This window comes from Triticum urartu, chromosome 5, assembly GCF_003073215.2.
Source record: "Triticum urartu cultivar G1812 chromosome 5, Tu2.1, whole genome shotgun sequence".
Classification (NCBI taxonomy): Eukaryota; Viridiplantae; Streptophyta; class Magnoliopsida; order Poales; family Poaceae; genus Triticum; species Triticum urartu.
The window spans coordinates 401,588,523-401,606,347 of NC_053026.1; the positions used below are offsets into that span (position 1 = coordinate 401,588,523).

The 17,825-nt window shown below is 44.1% G+C and overlaps 1 protein-coding gene across 1 annotated transcript; it reads right to left on the reverse strand.

Moving 5' to 3' along the window:
* Nucleotides 1–3,087: 3,087 nt before the first annotated feature.
* On the reverse strand, nt 3,088–14,824 carry LOC125509282 (DNA mismatch repair protein MSH6-like). The gene is made up of 21 exons (XM_048674210.1): nt 13,735–14,824; nt 13,561–13,657; nt 13,231–13,333; nt 13,095–13,148; nt 12,939–13,013; nt 12,756–12,824; nt 12,592–12,675; nt 12,141–12,338; nt 11,511–12,022; nt 11,293–11,422; nt 7,700–7,791; nt 7,337–7,512; nt 7,005–7,207; nt 6,818–6,919; nt 5,614–5,776; nt 4,887–5,176; nt 4,665–4,802; nt 4,497–4,576; nt 4,275–4,371; nt 4,068–4,197; nt 3,088–3,931 (listed from the first exon to the last, which is right to left on the reverse strand). The coding sequence occupies exons 1-21, from the start codon at nt 14,666–14,668 to the stop codon at nt 3,699–3,701; spliced, it is 3,960 nt and encodes a 1,319-aa protein (XP_048530167.1). The 5' UTR covers nt 14,669–14,824; the 3' UTR covers nt 3,088–3,698.
* Nucleotides 14,825–17,825: the final 3,001 nt, after the last annotated feature.

A 17,825-nucleotide genomic window follows, 5' to 3' on the forward strand; every position in this document is an offset into this window, starting at 1 on the left:
CGTTTTGAGGACACACGGGAATTTCATCTAGTCACTTTCATCATGTTGGTTTGATGCGTTCGCTACTTTGATAATTTGATATGCGGGTGGACCGGTGCATGGGTGATGTTCTTACTTGAACAAGCCTCCCACTTATGATTAATCTCTCTCGCAAGAATCCGCAACTACGAAAGAAGAATTAAGATAGAATCTAACCATAGCATTAAACATATGGATCCAAATCAACCCCTTACGAAATAACGCATAAACTAGGGTTTAAGTTACTGTCACTCTAGCAACCCGTCTTCTAATAACTACTCCATAATGCATTCCCTTAGGCCAAAATATGGTGAAGTGTCATGTAGTCAATGTTCACATAACTCCACTAAGGGAATCACAACATACATATCATCAAAATATCAAACGAATATCAAATTCACATGATTACTTATGACGAGACTTCTCCCATGTCCTCAAGAACAAAACTAACTACTCACAAAACATATTCATGCTCAAGATCAGAGGGGTATTAAATATCATGATAGATTTGAACATATAATCTTCCACCAAATAACCGGCTAGCATCAACTACAAGATGTAATCAACACTACTAGTCACCCACAGGTACCAATCTGTGGTTTTGATACAAAGATTGAACACAAGAGATGAACTAGGGTTTTGAGATGAGATGGTACTGGTGAAGATGTTGATGTAAATTGGCCCTCCCGCGGTGAGAGGGTTGTTGGTGATGATGATAGCTTCGATTTCCCCCTCCCGGAGGGAAGTATCCTCGGCGAAATCGCTCCGCCAGAGAGCAAAAGTGCTCCTGCCCAAGTTCCGCCTCGAGACGGCCACGCTCTCCATCCCGAAAGTCCTCTTCTTATTTATTTTTTCTAGGTCAAAAGACCTTATGTACCGGAAGATGGGCACCGGAGGTGGGCCAGGAAGCCCACTACCCACCAGTGCGTGCTTGGAGGGAGTGGCGCGCCCTGGTGCCTAGTAGGCACCTAGGTGGCCCCTCTGGTATTTCTTTTCTCCAATGTTTTTTATATATTCCAAAATAATTCTCCGTGAAATTTCAGCTCATTTGGAGATGTGCAGAATAGGTATCTCTGACATAGCTTTTTCAGGTCCAAAATTCTAGCTGTCGGTATTCTCCCTCTTTGTGTTAACCTTGCATATTCCTAGAAAAAAAGGCATTAGAATTACTCCACAAAAGTGCTATAATGGATAAAAACACTATAAATAACAGTAGAAAAACACGATGCAAAATGGACGTATCAAGCATACCCGCTCTTCTCCACACGGGCATGGGATGGACTCGACGATAGTCTCCCCGTCCTCGTCCTCCGTTACCAGCGACCTCCAGTCAACAAACCCTGGCGGCAGAAGATGGTCAATCTCGGTGAGGTGCTGGAGGCGCCCAGCAGTGGCGGTGGAGGGCATCCATTTGCCCTTGGTGTCGGAAGCCGCCTTGAGCTTGCCTTTGGGTACGGCAGGTCCTTTGTCGGTGGTGTCCTTTTCCCCATATGTCACTCTTTGCCGCCCATGTGTTGCTCGATTTGGGAGCCATCAATGGTGCACGTGCGTTGGTGAGCGAGGTGGAGCAAGCAGTGGAGCTTAGGCATCAGCAGCAATGGCGGCAGGGTGCTTGAGAGAGATGGATGAAAGAGGAGAAACTAGGCACGTGTCTCGCTCGGTGGGTTTTTCTTCTTTACGAATCCCTGCGAGATAGGAAGCAGCGGGTGTAATGTCGTGACATGCGGTGGGTTTGGGCTACTCATTCACCACTAACCACGCTTAAAACGCGTGAAGGTCGAGGCATTTCTATTAATGGCACCGGTACCTGAAACGTGTCGTCTAGTCATGTCATAATGACTGCCAGGACGTGGCACGAGCGGATGTCATAATGACTAACAGGACGTGGCACGAGTGGGTCCCAAAAACCCACAAGCGCCTCATGTTGTTGGCCTGACCAATATGGTCTGGTTCGACCAATTGAAGTCGAGTCTGGTCCAGTCTCTCTCTAGGACTTGGGCTCTGGTTCCAATAGATTTCACGACTACTCCACGGGAAACCGGCCTACGGGGGCCTACTTTTCGAGATGACTTCGTTGTGGAGATCAGCTATCTACATCAACAATTCCAGAAGAGGAGAGTCAGTTTTGACTTCAACAAGCTTGTGCGGGCCGCACGAGCAAATCGACCCCGCTCAGAAAGAAGTCGGATTCGAGGATCAATTCGGGGGCTACTGACGGTGTTACGGCCAAGGTTGCCTCGCCCTAGCAGAAATCAGCCTGGAGCCCCTAGGTCGGTAACTCATGGGCTAATCAACCAAGCCCATGGTCTTACAACCAGATGGGCTAGGAAGGCTTGGCTAAGAAGGCTTGGAGTACACGACAAGACAACCAACGCTCGGAGGACTCCTCCTAACCAACTTAGTACCTATAACCTTAGGCCCCGGTAGCCATATAATCCAGCGTGAGGCTAGTTAAATATAGACAAATAGAACCTAAGAACTTTGCTCAGCCCCTTGATCTATGTAACCCTATACAATTAAAATACACTAGCAGGAATACATATTACGTCATATATCAAGAGCCTAAACCTGGTAAACTCTGTCACTATTACCATCTGATCTATTCGTCTGGCAGATATCCTATTGAGGGATCTGCAAAAAAACACTCAGAACCTACAACATGAGCCTGACACATCAACCCGGGACAGATCACACGACGGCTTGGGCAACATGAGCATGACACAACGACCAAGGACGGATCCCACGAGGGCTTGGGCAACGCCCACGGCTAGAGCGATGACATTGGAGCCGGCTTCTATACATGCACTCAAAATCATGCCCAGCTCATCATGTACTCTCTTTGTAAACTAACATAAGAGCATTTAGATCGTGATCTAAACGCTCTTATGTTAGTTTACAAAGGGAGTAGGTTTTAGAAGGTTTAGTTAACATAATTTGTATCTAGTTAGCTTGTAATATATTCAAACCATGTCTAAATTTTGTATTTGAAGTGATAAAATGGGGGAGAAATAAGTGACAACATTAGGTGGCTGAGCACCCAATCGCTGTCCGCAGACACGTCCGACCATGTCCATGGACAAATGACATCTTTTTGGGTATTGCCCTTAGATGCTGGCAAAGTGGAGGCGTTGGACAAAGTGGAGGCCAGTGGTTAGATCACGCATCGTCCAATGTTCGGCTGCTATGTATCGGCTGCATAGTAGTTTCGAGATGCTGGTGCTTGGATTAGCTGACCAACGTAGTTAGATTTTCAGTAGCTATATACACGACTCTGAGTCTCTGACCATCTACTACCCAATTACATACTTCGCAGAGATTATGCTACAGTTAGAGCAACATTTCCTTCCCTCTAGTCACTCAGTTGGGCATACTAAACTAAGCACCCTCGGCTTCAAAATTGTGCAGGCAGGCCAGGTGGCCACCCTTGGCCTTTTCGTAAGCTCCATGCGAATCATATCTCACCGCTGCAAAACCATGTCCTGCCCCATTGCCTCAATACTCCTGTGATGCTTCATACTCCGTAGCTTGACAATACTGCATTTTCAAAATGATGCCAATCCAAAAGGGCCGCCAAGTAGGCAAAAGAAGAAAAACTGGGGCAATCTCCTCTGATTAAATGGGTCATGCAAACTGACTATGCTTCCATAGTCAGTTTGATGCCTGATCTCTGATTAAATGGGTCATGCAATCTCCCTGGCACGCATCTGTACTTCACGAATCCTGCTTAAGCTTGTTGCCTGATCTTCTTGATGATTCCCTGCCTTCACAACACAGAACAAATCCTTAATGGTAGCAAAGTTATCCTCCTGTGTACAGATCGCTTTATCTTTAGTTGCACAGCGGCGTTTCCCATAATTAGCCTCAAAGTCAATTGACTTCTCATTAGCCCTTTGAAGCACTGATGCAGGTATTCCTGGATGGAGAAAACAAAATGAGCATGCAGCACTTAGTGTTTCCTTTTGTGCTAACTTAGTAAAGCCTCAGGCAAAAAGAGCATTCAAATTTGAGTAAGTGCACTGCAAAAACAAAAATACTGGCTTGGAAATAACCTGCTAATCGAGCAACATTCACGCCATAGCTTTTGGGACATGAACCAGCTGTTAATCTGTAAAGGAAAGTCACTTCTTCCAAACCTCCTTCTCCAGTGCCTACTTGGCATGCCATATGGCAAAGTGATACCTACAATATGAGGTATTCAAATACACAGGTTAACACCTGTATATGGTTGAATTCAAAGCATGATATGGACACTTTACCTTGCTATCCTCATGTTCCACTGCTAACTTATGGTAGTGGGTAGAAAACAAGCCTAGACACTGCACACGATGAACTAGATAATCTAGAACAGATGCCCTGTTATAGTCCATAAGGCAGCAAATCAATCATCTCAGAGTTGTGATAGTAAATGAGGTAACAAAATGATAAATAATGTCAAGAGGACATAACAACTCAATGATATGATCTTTAATTGAACGTACGCAATAGCTTGTCCATCAGAAGTCGATGTGCCCCGCCCAAGCTCATCTAAAGCCACAAGAGAATTCTTGGTAGCTGACGACTGAAGCAAAAGTCATAACAGAAGTAATAAATAGATAAGCAAACATGAAAACTGTGACAGCCATTCATATCTGAAAGAGAAATCTTACAAGCACGGAAGCAGTCTCCATGAGCTCCACCAAGAATGTACTTTTTCCAGCCATAATATGATCCCTTGCTCCCATGCGAACAAAGATACGGTCAACAAGAGAAAGCTCAAGGTTTTCCGCCGGAACATTTGCTCCAATCTGTCAAAGCATGAGAGCAGTTAACAAGCAGCATTGACAGTTATGATGGTGGAATAACTGTGTCAATATAAGATAGTGGATTACCTGTGCCAATATTATGGTAAGACAAACTTGACGCAGGAGAGTTGATTTACCACCCATATTTGGACCAGTAAGAACAATAAAGCTGGCATTTCCTGGCCCACCCATGTTAATGTTATTTGGTACAAATGAACCCATGCTTAACGAATCACTTCGAATAATGGGATGCCCAAGATTTCTTGCATGGAAAGTAGGAGTATCATCTGGACCACACAATTCTCTGATAGTTGGACAGCATGTTGGCCCCTCAAAATAATCACCCGCAATAGAAAGACTAACCAAAACATCAATCTCTGCATGATAAAACCAACATAATATCTAGTGAGCTTTTGTGACAAACATCATTCTACTTATATGTCCTTATGTCCATAAAGATTTAGCACCATAATTCATACAGAAGAATACATCTTTCCTGCGGTGCAGAAGCTAAATAGTTCTATATATGTAGAAAGGTGATCAGTTGATTCAGAGAGTATGCAAAACTAGTAACATTCTCTCAAAAAATCCATCTATCCCTTAAATGTGATATCACCCTTGTTGCTGCCCAGCAGCTGGCAATATAATGCCAGAAACATACAACTACAACCAATTTTTTAGTAGAAGCAATTAACTGCCATAGCAGATCGGGAGTACAGTGAAAACTAACAAGGAGCAATAAGGAATTTGGTCGAACTAAGTTGCTAACAATGGGGCACAGAATGAAATAAAATAACATCAGATGCAGTGTTACCAGCAGACACAGACACCAACTGTCTCCACTTGCTGTGATGCTCAATAAAGCGTTGAATCAGTTTCTGAAGAATGCCTTTCAATATTGATTCTTTATCCGTTGCAACCTTAGAAAGTTCTGATATTAGTTGTTTTACTTCTGGTGTCCAGTACCGGCAGACACCCTAGCCAAAAGTTGAAATTATGTTATGAACTTCAAATAACAGAAATATCAGTTTCAATAAAACATCTATAAGCCTTTATAGAACATTTTCAATGTGTTGAGGCAAAGTGAGCAAATGCATTGAATGCTGCAGAGAGTTAGTACAAAACAACAACCCAGCAAAGGGCCAAAATAGAACAGCTCGTGACAGTAATCAGCTCATCATGCCTTAGAAGAAACCATTTCAAAGGATTGGAGCCATGGACTTAATCAGTGGATCATCAACCCAACAAGTCAAGCAAAAGAAAAGGGGTGAATTAGCCATTAACAATCACCACCTTGACATTTCCTGAGCACATTGCTTATGCTGCAAAGGCAAATAGCAAACCCACCCAGGTCTTCAACGTGTTGGTCATTTAATATGAGGTCTAAAGAGGGGTTTCAAATCACTGTTCTTAAAAACACAAATATCAAAACCAATCCCAATGTTGTTGTCCAACTAACACCAAGGATGGATAGACTGAAAGGTTATACACAAACAGTACTGGAACTAAGCACCCTGATTGAAAGAAGTCAATTCTTAGTAGGATAAGCTTCCTTTAGCAAGATAATTAGAACTAGCACTTTCTGTAATATACAGAGAGTACGGACAAACTCAAGCAACCAATAATATTAGGCCATTTTCCCCAAGCTCTTCTATTCCTCCCCTGTCACCCCACAACACCGGCAAGATGCGCACGCCCAGTGGACCTTCATCGTTCATCGGCCCTCAGGCACCTCCAGGCCACGGCTATGCCCTCCGATTCCAAGGCTCTAACACACTGAGGCATGACAGTTATGTCAAACTAATCCACTAAAAAGCATGTTTCAAGTTTCAACTTTCAACCAATCACTTTGGCATGAACAATTGATTACATCCTCCTCAGAGCAGTCTGACTATCTTTTTCTTTCTTTCTTTTCTAACCGCATAGCACTACATGCATCAACACCCCAAACAACATGCAACAGTATCAGTACAATTCCATGCTCGTATTCAAGTACAAGAAAATTCATGTCAAATTACCTTTTTTGTAGACTGCAACTCATAGTCACTAGGAACAGAACCCCTCAGGCTCTCAGACACTTCAATAAGGTAAGTATCCTTTCCAACATTTACATACTTAACCTGCACCAGTAAACCAATTATTAGTAATTGCTAAATAAACTAATAAATGGTCGACATTTGAAACATTAGTGACGCATAGCACTACCGATGAATCCCTCAGTAGCTTTCTTTGCTCCTTCAGGTACTCCTGTAGACTGGATTCGATCTCCTCTATGGCACAGGAAGTGGCATCATATTCAGGGTCACAACCTTCAAGAGGTATGATCCGACCATTATGATCAGCCTCTGACCAATCAAATGCATCCCTGAAGTAATCTAAAACAGATGACACATCTGGTAACCCTTTGCCTGTAAACAGTTAGAGCTTGAAGGTTACCTTACACATTAGAGGCAGTTAAACAATCTGATAAAAAACAGACACCGTGTAGAGAAGACCCCTCGTGTAGCTTAACTAATGAAGAAAGTTGTTATTACTACCTGGTGAAAGCAAATCATTTAGTAGAGAAGACCCCTCTGTGCCTGTCAACGCCCTAATAGAAGAACATGCCTGAAACATTTGCTGGCAACCACGAAGGGCAGCAGTGAACTGCTGGAGCAGTCTCTTTGCTGTGTCTTCATATAGAACAACTGACTTAGATCTCCCATTTTCACCACTGCAAAGAATGTAGTATGAGTCATTAAGAATAAGAGAGTACATTTCAAAGGTCCAAGAGTAGAAAAGCAATGCAAACTTCTATAGCTAAACCTGGAGCAAAAATATATATAATGCAAAAGTCAAAAGTCAAACAAATCCAGCTTATTGCACAATGTCACTACTAATAAGGTATGGTATTGACTTACCATCTAGAGAAAAGGTGTGCAAGCAGACGCTCCATGTCTGGAAGCCTACATAAATCTTTACGGAACTGCATAGCACATTCATGCCCGACTCCCTGGAAAGATGAATAAAGCGTTAAAAACAACAACGAAAAGTAAAATGACAAGCATAATCACGTGAAACATGAAAGCAAATTTCTGACTTCGATACATACATATATACAGTGAAAACAGATGCACAATCAGAATATACTATTATATGGTAATCATCAGTTTGAAATTTCATAATTTTGTTCACACATTAATAACTATGTTGCAGCGTTTTAATTTGAGGAGACTGCACAAGCTTCCCACCATGAATAGATAACCATCATATACTTCATAAGCTCAAAGAATAGTAATTATCCCAAGGCTATAAGATATGATCCATATAATGGTCAGGTTTTCTTTAATACTCGAGATGAGCAACTTAGCATTAAGGAACAAAGTGACAGCAACAACAAGCACATCAAAACAGTTCTAAGTACTAAAGCATTTAATAACTTGGTCATAATTAATTAAATGGCACCCACCCCTATGTAAATAATTGTGTTAATTGAGTGAAATGCTCTATTAGGCCATAAACTCACATTGAAAGAACAGTCTAGTCCCTAAACTCAAAAACTGCACACTTCAAACCATGAACTGTTTTAAGTGATACACTTACGGCCAAACGGTTCAGGAGGGCGCGGCAGGGGGGGTGGGTGCAAAATGGATAAAATTAAAGGAGCACGTTGCCGGCCGACGCCACCACGCCATGCCTCAATGCAGTCCGCTGTCCGTCGAGCTGCACCGAGCCATGGCCGTCGGCGAGAGAAAATTAACGAGCTGCTCGGCTCGTTAAGCTTAACGAGCAAAAAATCTTGTGGTTGAGATGCCATGAAATGTTGTCATGCGAGATAACAATATGTGTTGTGTTGTACTAACAAGCTTAACGAGCTGCTCGTGAAACTCATTAGCTCGTTTGTTAAGCTCATTAAGTTTGACGAGCTGAAATCAATGATTGGCTCTGTTCATTAAGTGAGCTATGAGCTTATCAAGCTGTGCTATCTAGCGCTCATTAAGCTCGCGAGCTACGAGCTTTTGGTCCAGCCCTAGGTGAGAAGTCCCTCCAGGCAAAGGCGGTGGCACACACGAAGCCCACGAAGGTGTCCTCAAGCGTGTGTGCCCAGCTGACATAGGCGAGCAGAAAGAGCTCCATGTTGGTATTGGTGAACGCCTGCTCGGCCGCCACGCCGAAGCCGAGGACAAAGGCAAGGAGCAGGTTGAGCGGGAAGTGCAGCGCAACGGCGGAGGTGGAGTAGGCAGCCATGGGCTTGGTAATGTGTTGGGGGTGGAGATATAGATGGAGCTGGTGAAGTGCGTCCAGGTCCGGGAGCCAACACAGGTAGAGCACAGACACTATCACACACAGGTACACCACGCAGTTGAGTGCCGTGATCGGCGCCACGAAGAAGATGAAGAAGACGCATTGGATAGTGGTAACCTCTGTCTCAACGTGTGTGTTTTGGTTCTTGCTTCATTTCCTGGTCCAACACTTTGCATCCATCCTCTTCCAGTAAATGTGACCGTGCAGATACTTCCTTCTTGGGATATCATGTATTAGACTAGCACCCGCAGTTCAGGCTCTGACGACATGGCAGTCACGTGTGCAGTTATACCTCTGTCTCAACGTGTGTGTTTTGGTGCTTGCTTCATTTCCTGGTCCAACACTTTGCATCCATCCTCTTCCAGTAAATGTGGCGGTGCAGATACTTCCTTCTTGGGATATCATGTATTAGACTAGCACCCGCAGTTCAGGCTCTGACGACGTGGCAGTCACGTGTGCAGTTATTTCCTCTCAAACCATTTTTTGGCCTTAAGTGTATCGCTTAAAACAATTTGTCCTAAAATGTGCAGTTTTTTACTTTAAGGCCTAAACTGTTCTTTCAATTTGAGTTTATGGTCTAATGGGGCATTTCACTCTTGGTCTACAGTATGCTCGATTGTGAGAGAAATAGTAACCATATAGATATATTTGTAAGTTTCCATGCATATGTGTGCTATACTGCTATTGATCTTATGAGGCTAAAGTTGATGTTGGGATTTTGCTAGAGGAAATAGAAGCAAGAAGTTCATAAATTTGTTTTTGCAATGCTAACACCATTCTCTTTATCTTTTGTTTGAACAACCCAATATCCAACACACACCTTTGTTTATTCCACTTCTAATTATATATTTGTAGAAGTTATTAAACATATAGTGATACGAATTAGTTTTTTCAATTGAAAAAAAATGTTTGGATGTCAATTTTTGTGGCAACAAAACATTTGCATGGAAAAGGGCTCAAAAGATCCAGAAAAAAAGAAGTCAAAGCATAGAATCTTTCTCTGGATTTTGCTGTATGCTAAGATAAACACAAAAGTCCTAATGTACCACAAGAACATTTCCATGTATTGCCTTGCTTGTAACTTTCTGGATTATGTTGTAGCCATACTGATACCATAACTGTGTGGTGTTTAGGTCAATGTGTATTCAAGAACTGATGTACTATCATCTCTGGGCTTTGTTGAATTATATACACTGATAGATATAATGGACAAAAGAGTGTCCTTTTGTGCATATGGCCCTCGTGTTGCTCACTGGGCCCTTCAACCGGATCGATGCGACTTCCTTCTCCAGGGGAGAGGCGGGCAAGGGGGGCGAGGGGGGCTTTATCTTAGGCTGACAGTGGGAGTGGGTGCTTTCAGGCGTCCAGAAGGGCCCCGTGCGACAACAGCAGCTTGACCCTTCCTTTCAACTTGGGGTGGATACCAGAGCAGTGGTCCTGTGGAATGCAGGCGGTGATTTGGTGCATCAGGGACAAAGGGTGAGCGGCCAGTGCGGCACCGCAATCTGCTTGCAGGCAGAGGATGTCGGGGCATCGACCCCCAGTAGGCAATGATAGTGGGTTCCTAAGAGCGTGGTGGTTGGAATGAATTCCATGGCAATGGCCCCCGTGTGGTGGAAAGCGACATGTCAGGTATTGCTAGTGGTGGAGTCGGTGGTGCCTTTTCTATAGTGAAATGCAAGATAGACATCACTAAAAAATAGATGCAAGCACTCTGTTATTTTATGCTGTAAGCAATTTAAAAGAAGGAAAGAAAACCAAATATGGGTTTGTGATATGATCATGTATGTGCTCTATGAACCAAGAAAAACTTATGGGTTTGTTATGCTTTGTCACTTAGTACTAAAGGTAAGTGAAACCAGATGGCATACATGCATCTACAGTTTTCCATCTCGTTTTTCCAGACTCGTTTTTCTAAATATCCCCTGGTACACAAACTGATGCCGCATTGCCTATTCTATGATCAAGTAGAGAAGAAAATCCCATCATTAAGATATCGTATTTGCATGTATCTGAAGTGTTACTCTTGCATGTAAATCAAATTTTGCCCAAGCAAAACACACCAACCCAAAAATAGCTTCCATTACTATGTTATATGTCTTCATTGCTGATTTGTCATTATAGCTATGCAAATACCGTTTTCAAATAATCCTACGTGAATAGCAAAACAAGCTTTATGCTAGGAAAATTATTTACATAAAACACAAACCTTGAAAATAGCAATGGCACCTTGACGCTGTAGTATTGCTTTGCAATCATACAAAGGCCTTACAATCCACCGTTTGAGCAATCTTTTCCCAAATCCAGTAACACAATGATTCAATTGTTCATACAAGGTCCTGAAAGTATACGCAAAAGTATGTTGTCAGTGTCACTTAACAGAGTTCAATATATAGACAGAAATAAAGAGTTTAAAGCAGGTAGTACCCTGAGAGACCACCAGTTGCATTCTCTAGGATCTCCAAATTTTCCAGTGCGGCAGCATCAAGTATCATATGCTTCCGCATATTGTTGATGAGCCCCGAGCATGTCAGGGGCTCAAATTCAGCACATGGAAGCAATTTGTCATCCAGAAGGACTTGCTTTAAGTAAAACAAAGAACCTCCAAGAGCAGAAAGCGCATACGCTCGATCACCAGCTTCAATTAGCTCACTTAATAGGTCAGGCAGACAGCCCACATTGTTTTGTACACCAACAGTGTTTCGTGACGCAGTGAGATTATCTGATGAGCTGTAGTATTGCTCTATTACCTGAATAGTTTTCTCTGCATCCCAAAATTCCGTAGATGGAAGCAAAGCATTTATCAAAGGGTCTCTTGTATTGTTTTTCAGTGCCCTCTCAGTTTCTGCACTCAGCATCTTAGCTGGCTTTATGATTTCCACAGGTCGTATTTCAGACAAAATGGAACATAGCACATGACGTTCAGGGTCATCTTGAAACTGAAAAACAACAATTACATAATGATAAGAGGCTACACAATTAATAAGGGGCGCTTGATAGTTCTTCTCTGCGTGCAAGTATGACTGGAAATAAATGCTAGAATCATATACCACCTACCTGTCCAATGATGAATTTGCTTGTAGAAACATCAATTATGCAAACACCAATTGTATGACCATCTTGACTCTTTGTTGAATTACATGGATAACTTTCAGCCACGGACAAGATGTATGACGTATCTGGATTCGCCAGAAGGGATTCTCCTTCTGTCAGTGTTCCTTTTGTGACCATTGCACATATTTCACGCCTCACAACCTTGAGTAAAGAAGGAAAACAACAAAAATAGATATGGTCATGTTCCCAGCGCAACAATAACAAGATTTGAATTTACATAAAAAATAGAAAACAACAGGACACTGCTCAGAAGTTTCCAATCTAAATCACTGACATATTTGTTATCAAAACAGAAAAAACTAGTTATATTTGGCATATATCTTTGTGGTCACGGTATGTGCATATCGGTATTACAAAAGCGGTAACTCTGGTTGACCATGGGACCTAAACAAACCTTGTCTTTTGTACCCGTCTCTCTACGGCGAAGTTCAAGCTGGTCTGGCGTCTCGGTCTGCTCTACAACCAGAACGCGATAACCCTGTGATAAAATGAATGTTTTTATTAAAAAGAAAACTTATCTACTATTGATGAATAAAGTTACATCAAATATGTCCTGACCTTCTGAGCTAGTTTCTCCAAATTCACTGCTAAATTCTTCTCTGGGAAGCCACAGTGAGGTTGGTCACCCTAAAACAATAGGATGCAAAACAAATGAGCAGAGTTCTGGATCACAAGGGAAGTTAAAAGCTGGAACGTGGAGTAATAGCAGCAACACCAATAAGGGGAAGAAAACAATTACACCTTCATGTATTGAAGATCAAGCTCCTTGGCCCCAACATGAGCATCCATCTCGTACAATTCATAGAATTTGCCCATCTATTTCAAATTCATAGAATAATGAATAATCACGACAGCCTTAATTTTACTTCAGTGAGCACTAGATAAATGTAGCTGTACCTTGAAGAACAGGACCTTATCCATGTGCTGGGATTTAAATTCCCACCATTGCCTCTATTAATAAAGACTGACAGTTAGTTTTCAAGACAAGTTAAGGAGAAGAAAAAGGGATGAATTGTCAGCATGGACATATTACCTGTCCACCTGTCAAGTTCTTCAAGAACTGGGGAGGCAAGAAGAGAGTTCTTGGATCATAGGCTGGGTCTGCAGGTCGTCTCCCTTTTGCATCTTTGCGCCCCCTATAGTTGAAAACACATCATAACAAGAGGCCCATTGAGAAAAGAAGAAGCAATTGATACAGCAAAGTGTATGGCTAGAATAAATTGCATTAATGAACGCATGTGTTTTGCCAGATATACACCCAATATTTTGACAAATACTATAAAATGTTTAAACCAAGCTGTCAAAACTGCTATAATTAAACTGCAAGAGGAAATAATCAAAATAGTACTCCGCAAGTACTCACTGCCCAAGGAATGTGAACTTCTCCATCTGCCGACTTCCAAAGCGCTCAGACAGGTCTCCAGTAAGAGCAAGGTGAGCATTCTCTAAAATCCTCTCTCCTGCAACAATGGCAACAAAAATTACAGACCAAACCACCAAACTCAAACTCAACAACAATTCAGATTCCATTACTCACTCGTATCACAGCTCGGTGGCACCTTCATTTCAGCCTTTTCAGGGGTGTTAGCTAGTTGAAAGCTGAACTTCTTAGCACAATCCAATGCACCAACATCCACTTGTTTCCTCTTCTTTGACAACGTTGACCCTGATGATGCTGAGCCAAGACCAGACGTTGACCGCACTGTGGACACTGAAGCTGACGTGGACAAGGAGTTCCTTGATTTCCCCTTTCGCGAACTGACCGCAACAACCTCTTCCTCTTCGTCATCCAACTCCACCTCCTCCCCATCAGAATCATCCTCCGGAGCAGCATCCTTCTTCCAGTCCTCGTCCTCAGTGGAATCCCCAGTTTCCTCATGCTCCTGCGCAGACGGCGACTTCGCCTTTGCGGTGTCAGACATCCTCCGAAGACGCCGCAGCTTCCTGGCCGGGGGCGGCGTCGCCTCCTCGGCGGCCCACTCGAATTTCTCCTTGACGAGGTCGACCTCCTCCTCCTCCCCGTCGTCGTACTTCACGCGGTGCCGGCGGGAGCCCCCGTCGTAGGCATCCACCGTGCCCTCGTACCACGCGTCGTCCAGCGGCCAGTACACCCGCAGCCGCCGCCCCACCGCCTCTCCCGCAGGCGCCGCCGCTGCATCATGCTTCTTCTCCTGCTGCGGCTGCGGCGGCGGAGACGGCTTTGGTGGGGGAGGGGAGGGCACGGCGAGAGGGGGCTTCCTCGCCTTAGGGTTCAGCGGCGACGGGGAGGGTTCTGCGGCGGGCTTAGGGATGGAGGCGGCGGGGGAAGGGGAAGGGGATGGCACGACGAGAGGGGGCTTCCTCGCCTTAGGGTTCAGCGACGACGGGGAGGGCTCTGCGGCGGGCTTCGGGGTGGAGGCGAAGAAGGCGGTGAGCTGGCTCTGCTTCCGGACGAGAGGGGAGCGGCCGTTGCTGAGGCGGCGGGACGCCATTGGAGAGCGCCCGAGGAAGGGATGGCCGCTTTCTCCCGGCGGGGTTTAGGGTTTCGCGGGGGATTTTTGGCGGAGGGGATCAAATAGGGGGGGTGGCGCGGGCAAGTGGCGGGAAACAGAGGATGGGTGCGAGGGAAGGAGGGTGACACGCGCGTCTGTTGCCGCCGGAGGAGACGAGGTGCTCTGCGGCCGAGCAGCGCGGGGAGGAGGAGGGCCTGGGTGCGGCCGTGCGGGCCTGCAGGGTCGGCCCGGTAATGGCTTGGGTCGCTGACAAGCGGGTTCTGGTCGGCTGCGCTTCTGTGGCGATACTGCGAGTTCCAAAAATGTTCTCGGAAAATAGTTCTAAAAGAAAATTCATGTTCACGGAAAATAGTTCTAAAAAAATCATGTTCTCTGAAAAGAAAACCAGCTCCACCATCCTTCCCATCACAGACCCCTGAGTGCTAAAGAGAATCAGATCAATGGAAGTTCCGAACATACCTTTGGTGCACCAGGTTGTCATCATTTTTGTGATGAGAAAGTAATATCGACTCAGATAGCCAGAAAGTCGTTGATCTTTGTCGATAAGTGTCAACAACGTCGATCTCAAAGGAGACACGACCCAAAGAAGAAGATGACGATTGGTTGACCACACATAGATGTCAGTCCGAGTTGATGTAACAATCAGATCGGCGCAGTTGCCACCAAAGCACCACCGGCCCGGAAAGACATAACCAACTCCACCTATTACCACATACGGAAAGGCAAACTTATCAACCCAGTTTTATCTTTAACCGACAAAGAATAGGAAGAAGTCGGAGGAGACCTTATTGAACATCGCCGCCACCACAGTCAAAAGGGGCGAAGCGACGAATAATGAATACCTAATGTCCACCCGATCTCATCACTAGATCTAATAGTGCATGTTTCGTCGAGGTAGGGAGACCTTATTGAGCATTGTCGCTACCACAACTGAGAGGGACGAAATAACGAACGACGAATACCTAATGTCCACCCGATCTCATCACTAGATCCAATAGTGCATGTACCGGCGAGGCAGGAGAACAAGTCGAAGGAACCATTATTGAACACCTCACTCACCACCACTGAAAGGGTGAGGTGATGGGCGAACAGAGACATAGTGCCATGCCCCAAGATGAACTTAACTATAATTCTAGTTGTAGATTGGTGCCTCTCTACATACCCCAGCGGTAGAGCTAATGAAGTAAGAGGACGTCGCGATCTACTCCTCGATGAGGAGTGATGACCTACACGTGCACAGGGTTTAGTTGTAGTTTTTTCAAAATAAGAGTATCGATCCCACTACGAGCACAGGAATGACCTTGTCTCTCGCGGGGATTTATAGTATAGTGTCTGCAAGTTAGTTGTGATCTAAGGCAAATTGGAAACAAAAGTTTGAAATATTGCAAGGTTGTTGTGAACATGGTAATAAAATGCAAGAGTAAAACAAAAGGTCTCAAAATGTGAAACGGCGGTTGTTGGAATCAACAGGGCTAAAGCATTCTCAGGGAGTTTGAATTCCTCACTAGTGTGTATCTAACGTAGCCTATGCCTAAACATAATTTAAATTATGGGTTCCTGAGCCACTTTATATGTTTTCCATAAGTGGGCGGAGCCAAGTACATAAATACGTCCATACATGTCGCAGCCTCGTATCCCATACGCAACTACTGTTCATCCCCACTTCGGTTACCGAATGGTGATTAAGGGTTTCCATGTGGACGCAACTAAGGTGGTCTCCATTTTCCCCTACTGCAATGATCAGGGAAGGGGGAGATATGTTCTCACTACAAACCTCCGCAAACCCACCATCACACCAATGGCAATGATCTTTCGTCCAAAGAGGCATATGTCGACTTCACGACTTCAGCCAGCATTGAGAAGATCATTAACATAAACTATAAAGAGGATATCAAATCCTATCACTGTTCAATTCCTAAACACATCAGGGTTCCTACATATCCCCGGGAACTAGGGAGACTACTCGCACATTGAGATCATAAGCATCATGGAATGAATAGTGGTAAACACAGATGAAGTACCAAAGTAATACATAAATGGATCCACAAGGACTAATGTGCTAGAAAAAAGATAGAGATGGGATGGTGATGGTGTGGATGGATGATGATGATGCCCTGTCGATGGGATGATACCGCGACGAAGCCCCTCTATCAATTCCTCCTCCGAAATCCTTCCGAACTCTAGGGTTCTTCGTTCTAGAGTAGCTTCTGATTGTTGTAGGTGTCTGATCCACGATCCAGTCGCACAAGGGTAAAATAATGAGTCAGACGGTGGCGGCGGTAGGTGGTACGAGCGCGCACGATCGTGTCGTGCTCCCTCGATCGCCCTCGTCTTCTCTATTGCACCTATTTATCCTCCCCTTTTTTATGGTAAGCATTTATTATCCCAAATAGCATGAATTTTAGCACTTATAACGTTGGAATTCTTTCCTTGTGCCTCCAAATACTTCTAGTGAAGGAATTTTGGTGAAAACATATCAAAGGGTGCGCGGACGTGGTAAAATCTGGAGAATCCTAACACCATTGTACAAAATAAAAGGTGTAATCAATGCAAAACCTGGACTCTTCAAGGGGTGACATCGTGGCAACATTAGATTGCTTAGATAAGGCCAGGATCGATGAAAGTTTAAACAAGAAAACTGAGGTAACGACGAATCAAAGAGGTAAAATGACATGCATGACATATCTCTGGAATTTCAGGGAAATACTTCTTTTCACCAACCAATGTTCCTCTCTAGCGCCTTTCAAGAAAGCACCATGGCAGTCTAGCGGGTTCTATTTATATTACATGTCTTGTATGCTACATAAAGCAAAGGCTTAACATTTCCTCTTAGCTATTTCCCGTAGTGGTAGGGTTTGTCTTCTATTTGAGCCCGTCACATGGCTTAGCTATTCATATGGTCTTGCAATAGTTTATAACTGAGTAAAATCTACCACTACTCCTAAAAGTATTCGAGGTGTGTCACTTTAGTCCTAAAACTATGAAAACGCACGTTTGAGTCCCACTTCTTTCTAAAGTATGCCTTTGTCGGTCCTAAACTCGTCGGAGCAGGTCTGACATGCACCAGTGACAATTTGACCTTTGCCACGTCAGATGACTCAGTTTTGGTGGCAAAACTCCCACCTAAAACGGTTGG

Excerpts from the sequence above, each read along its gene's own strand:
- LOC125509282 (XM_048674210.1), bottom strand. The coding sequence starts at position 14,668 with ATGGCGTCCCGCCGCCTCAGCAACGGCCGCTCCCCTCTCGTCCGGAAG. Across the intron at positions 13,658-13,734 it reads GCCACCGAGCTGTGATACGA|GAGAGAGGATTTTAGAGAAT; the intron begins GTGAGTAATGGA and ends CCATTGTTGCAG. Across the intron at positions 3,932-4,067 it reads GAATGTTGCTCGATTAGCAG|GAATACCTGCATCAGTGCTT; the intron begins GTTATTTCCAAG and ends TTCTCCATCCAG.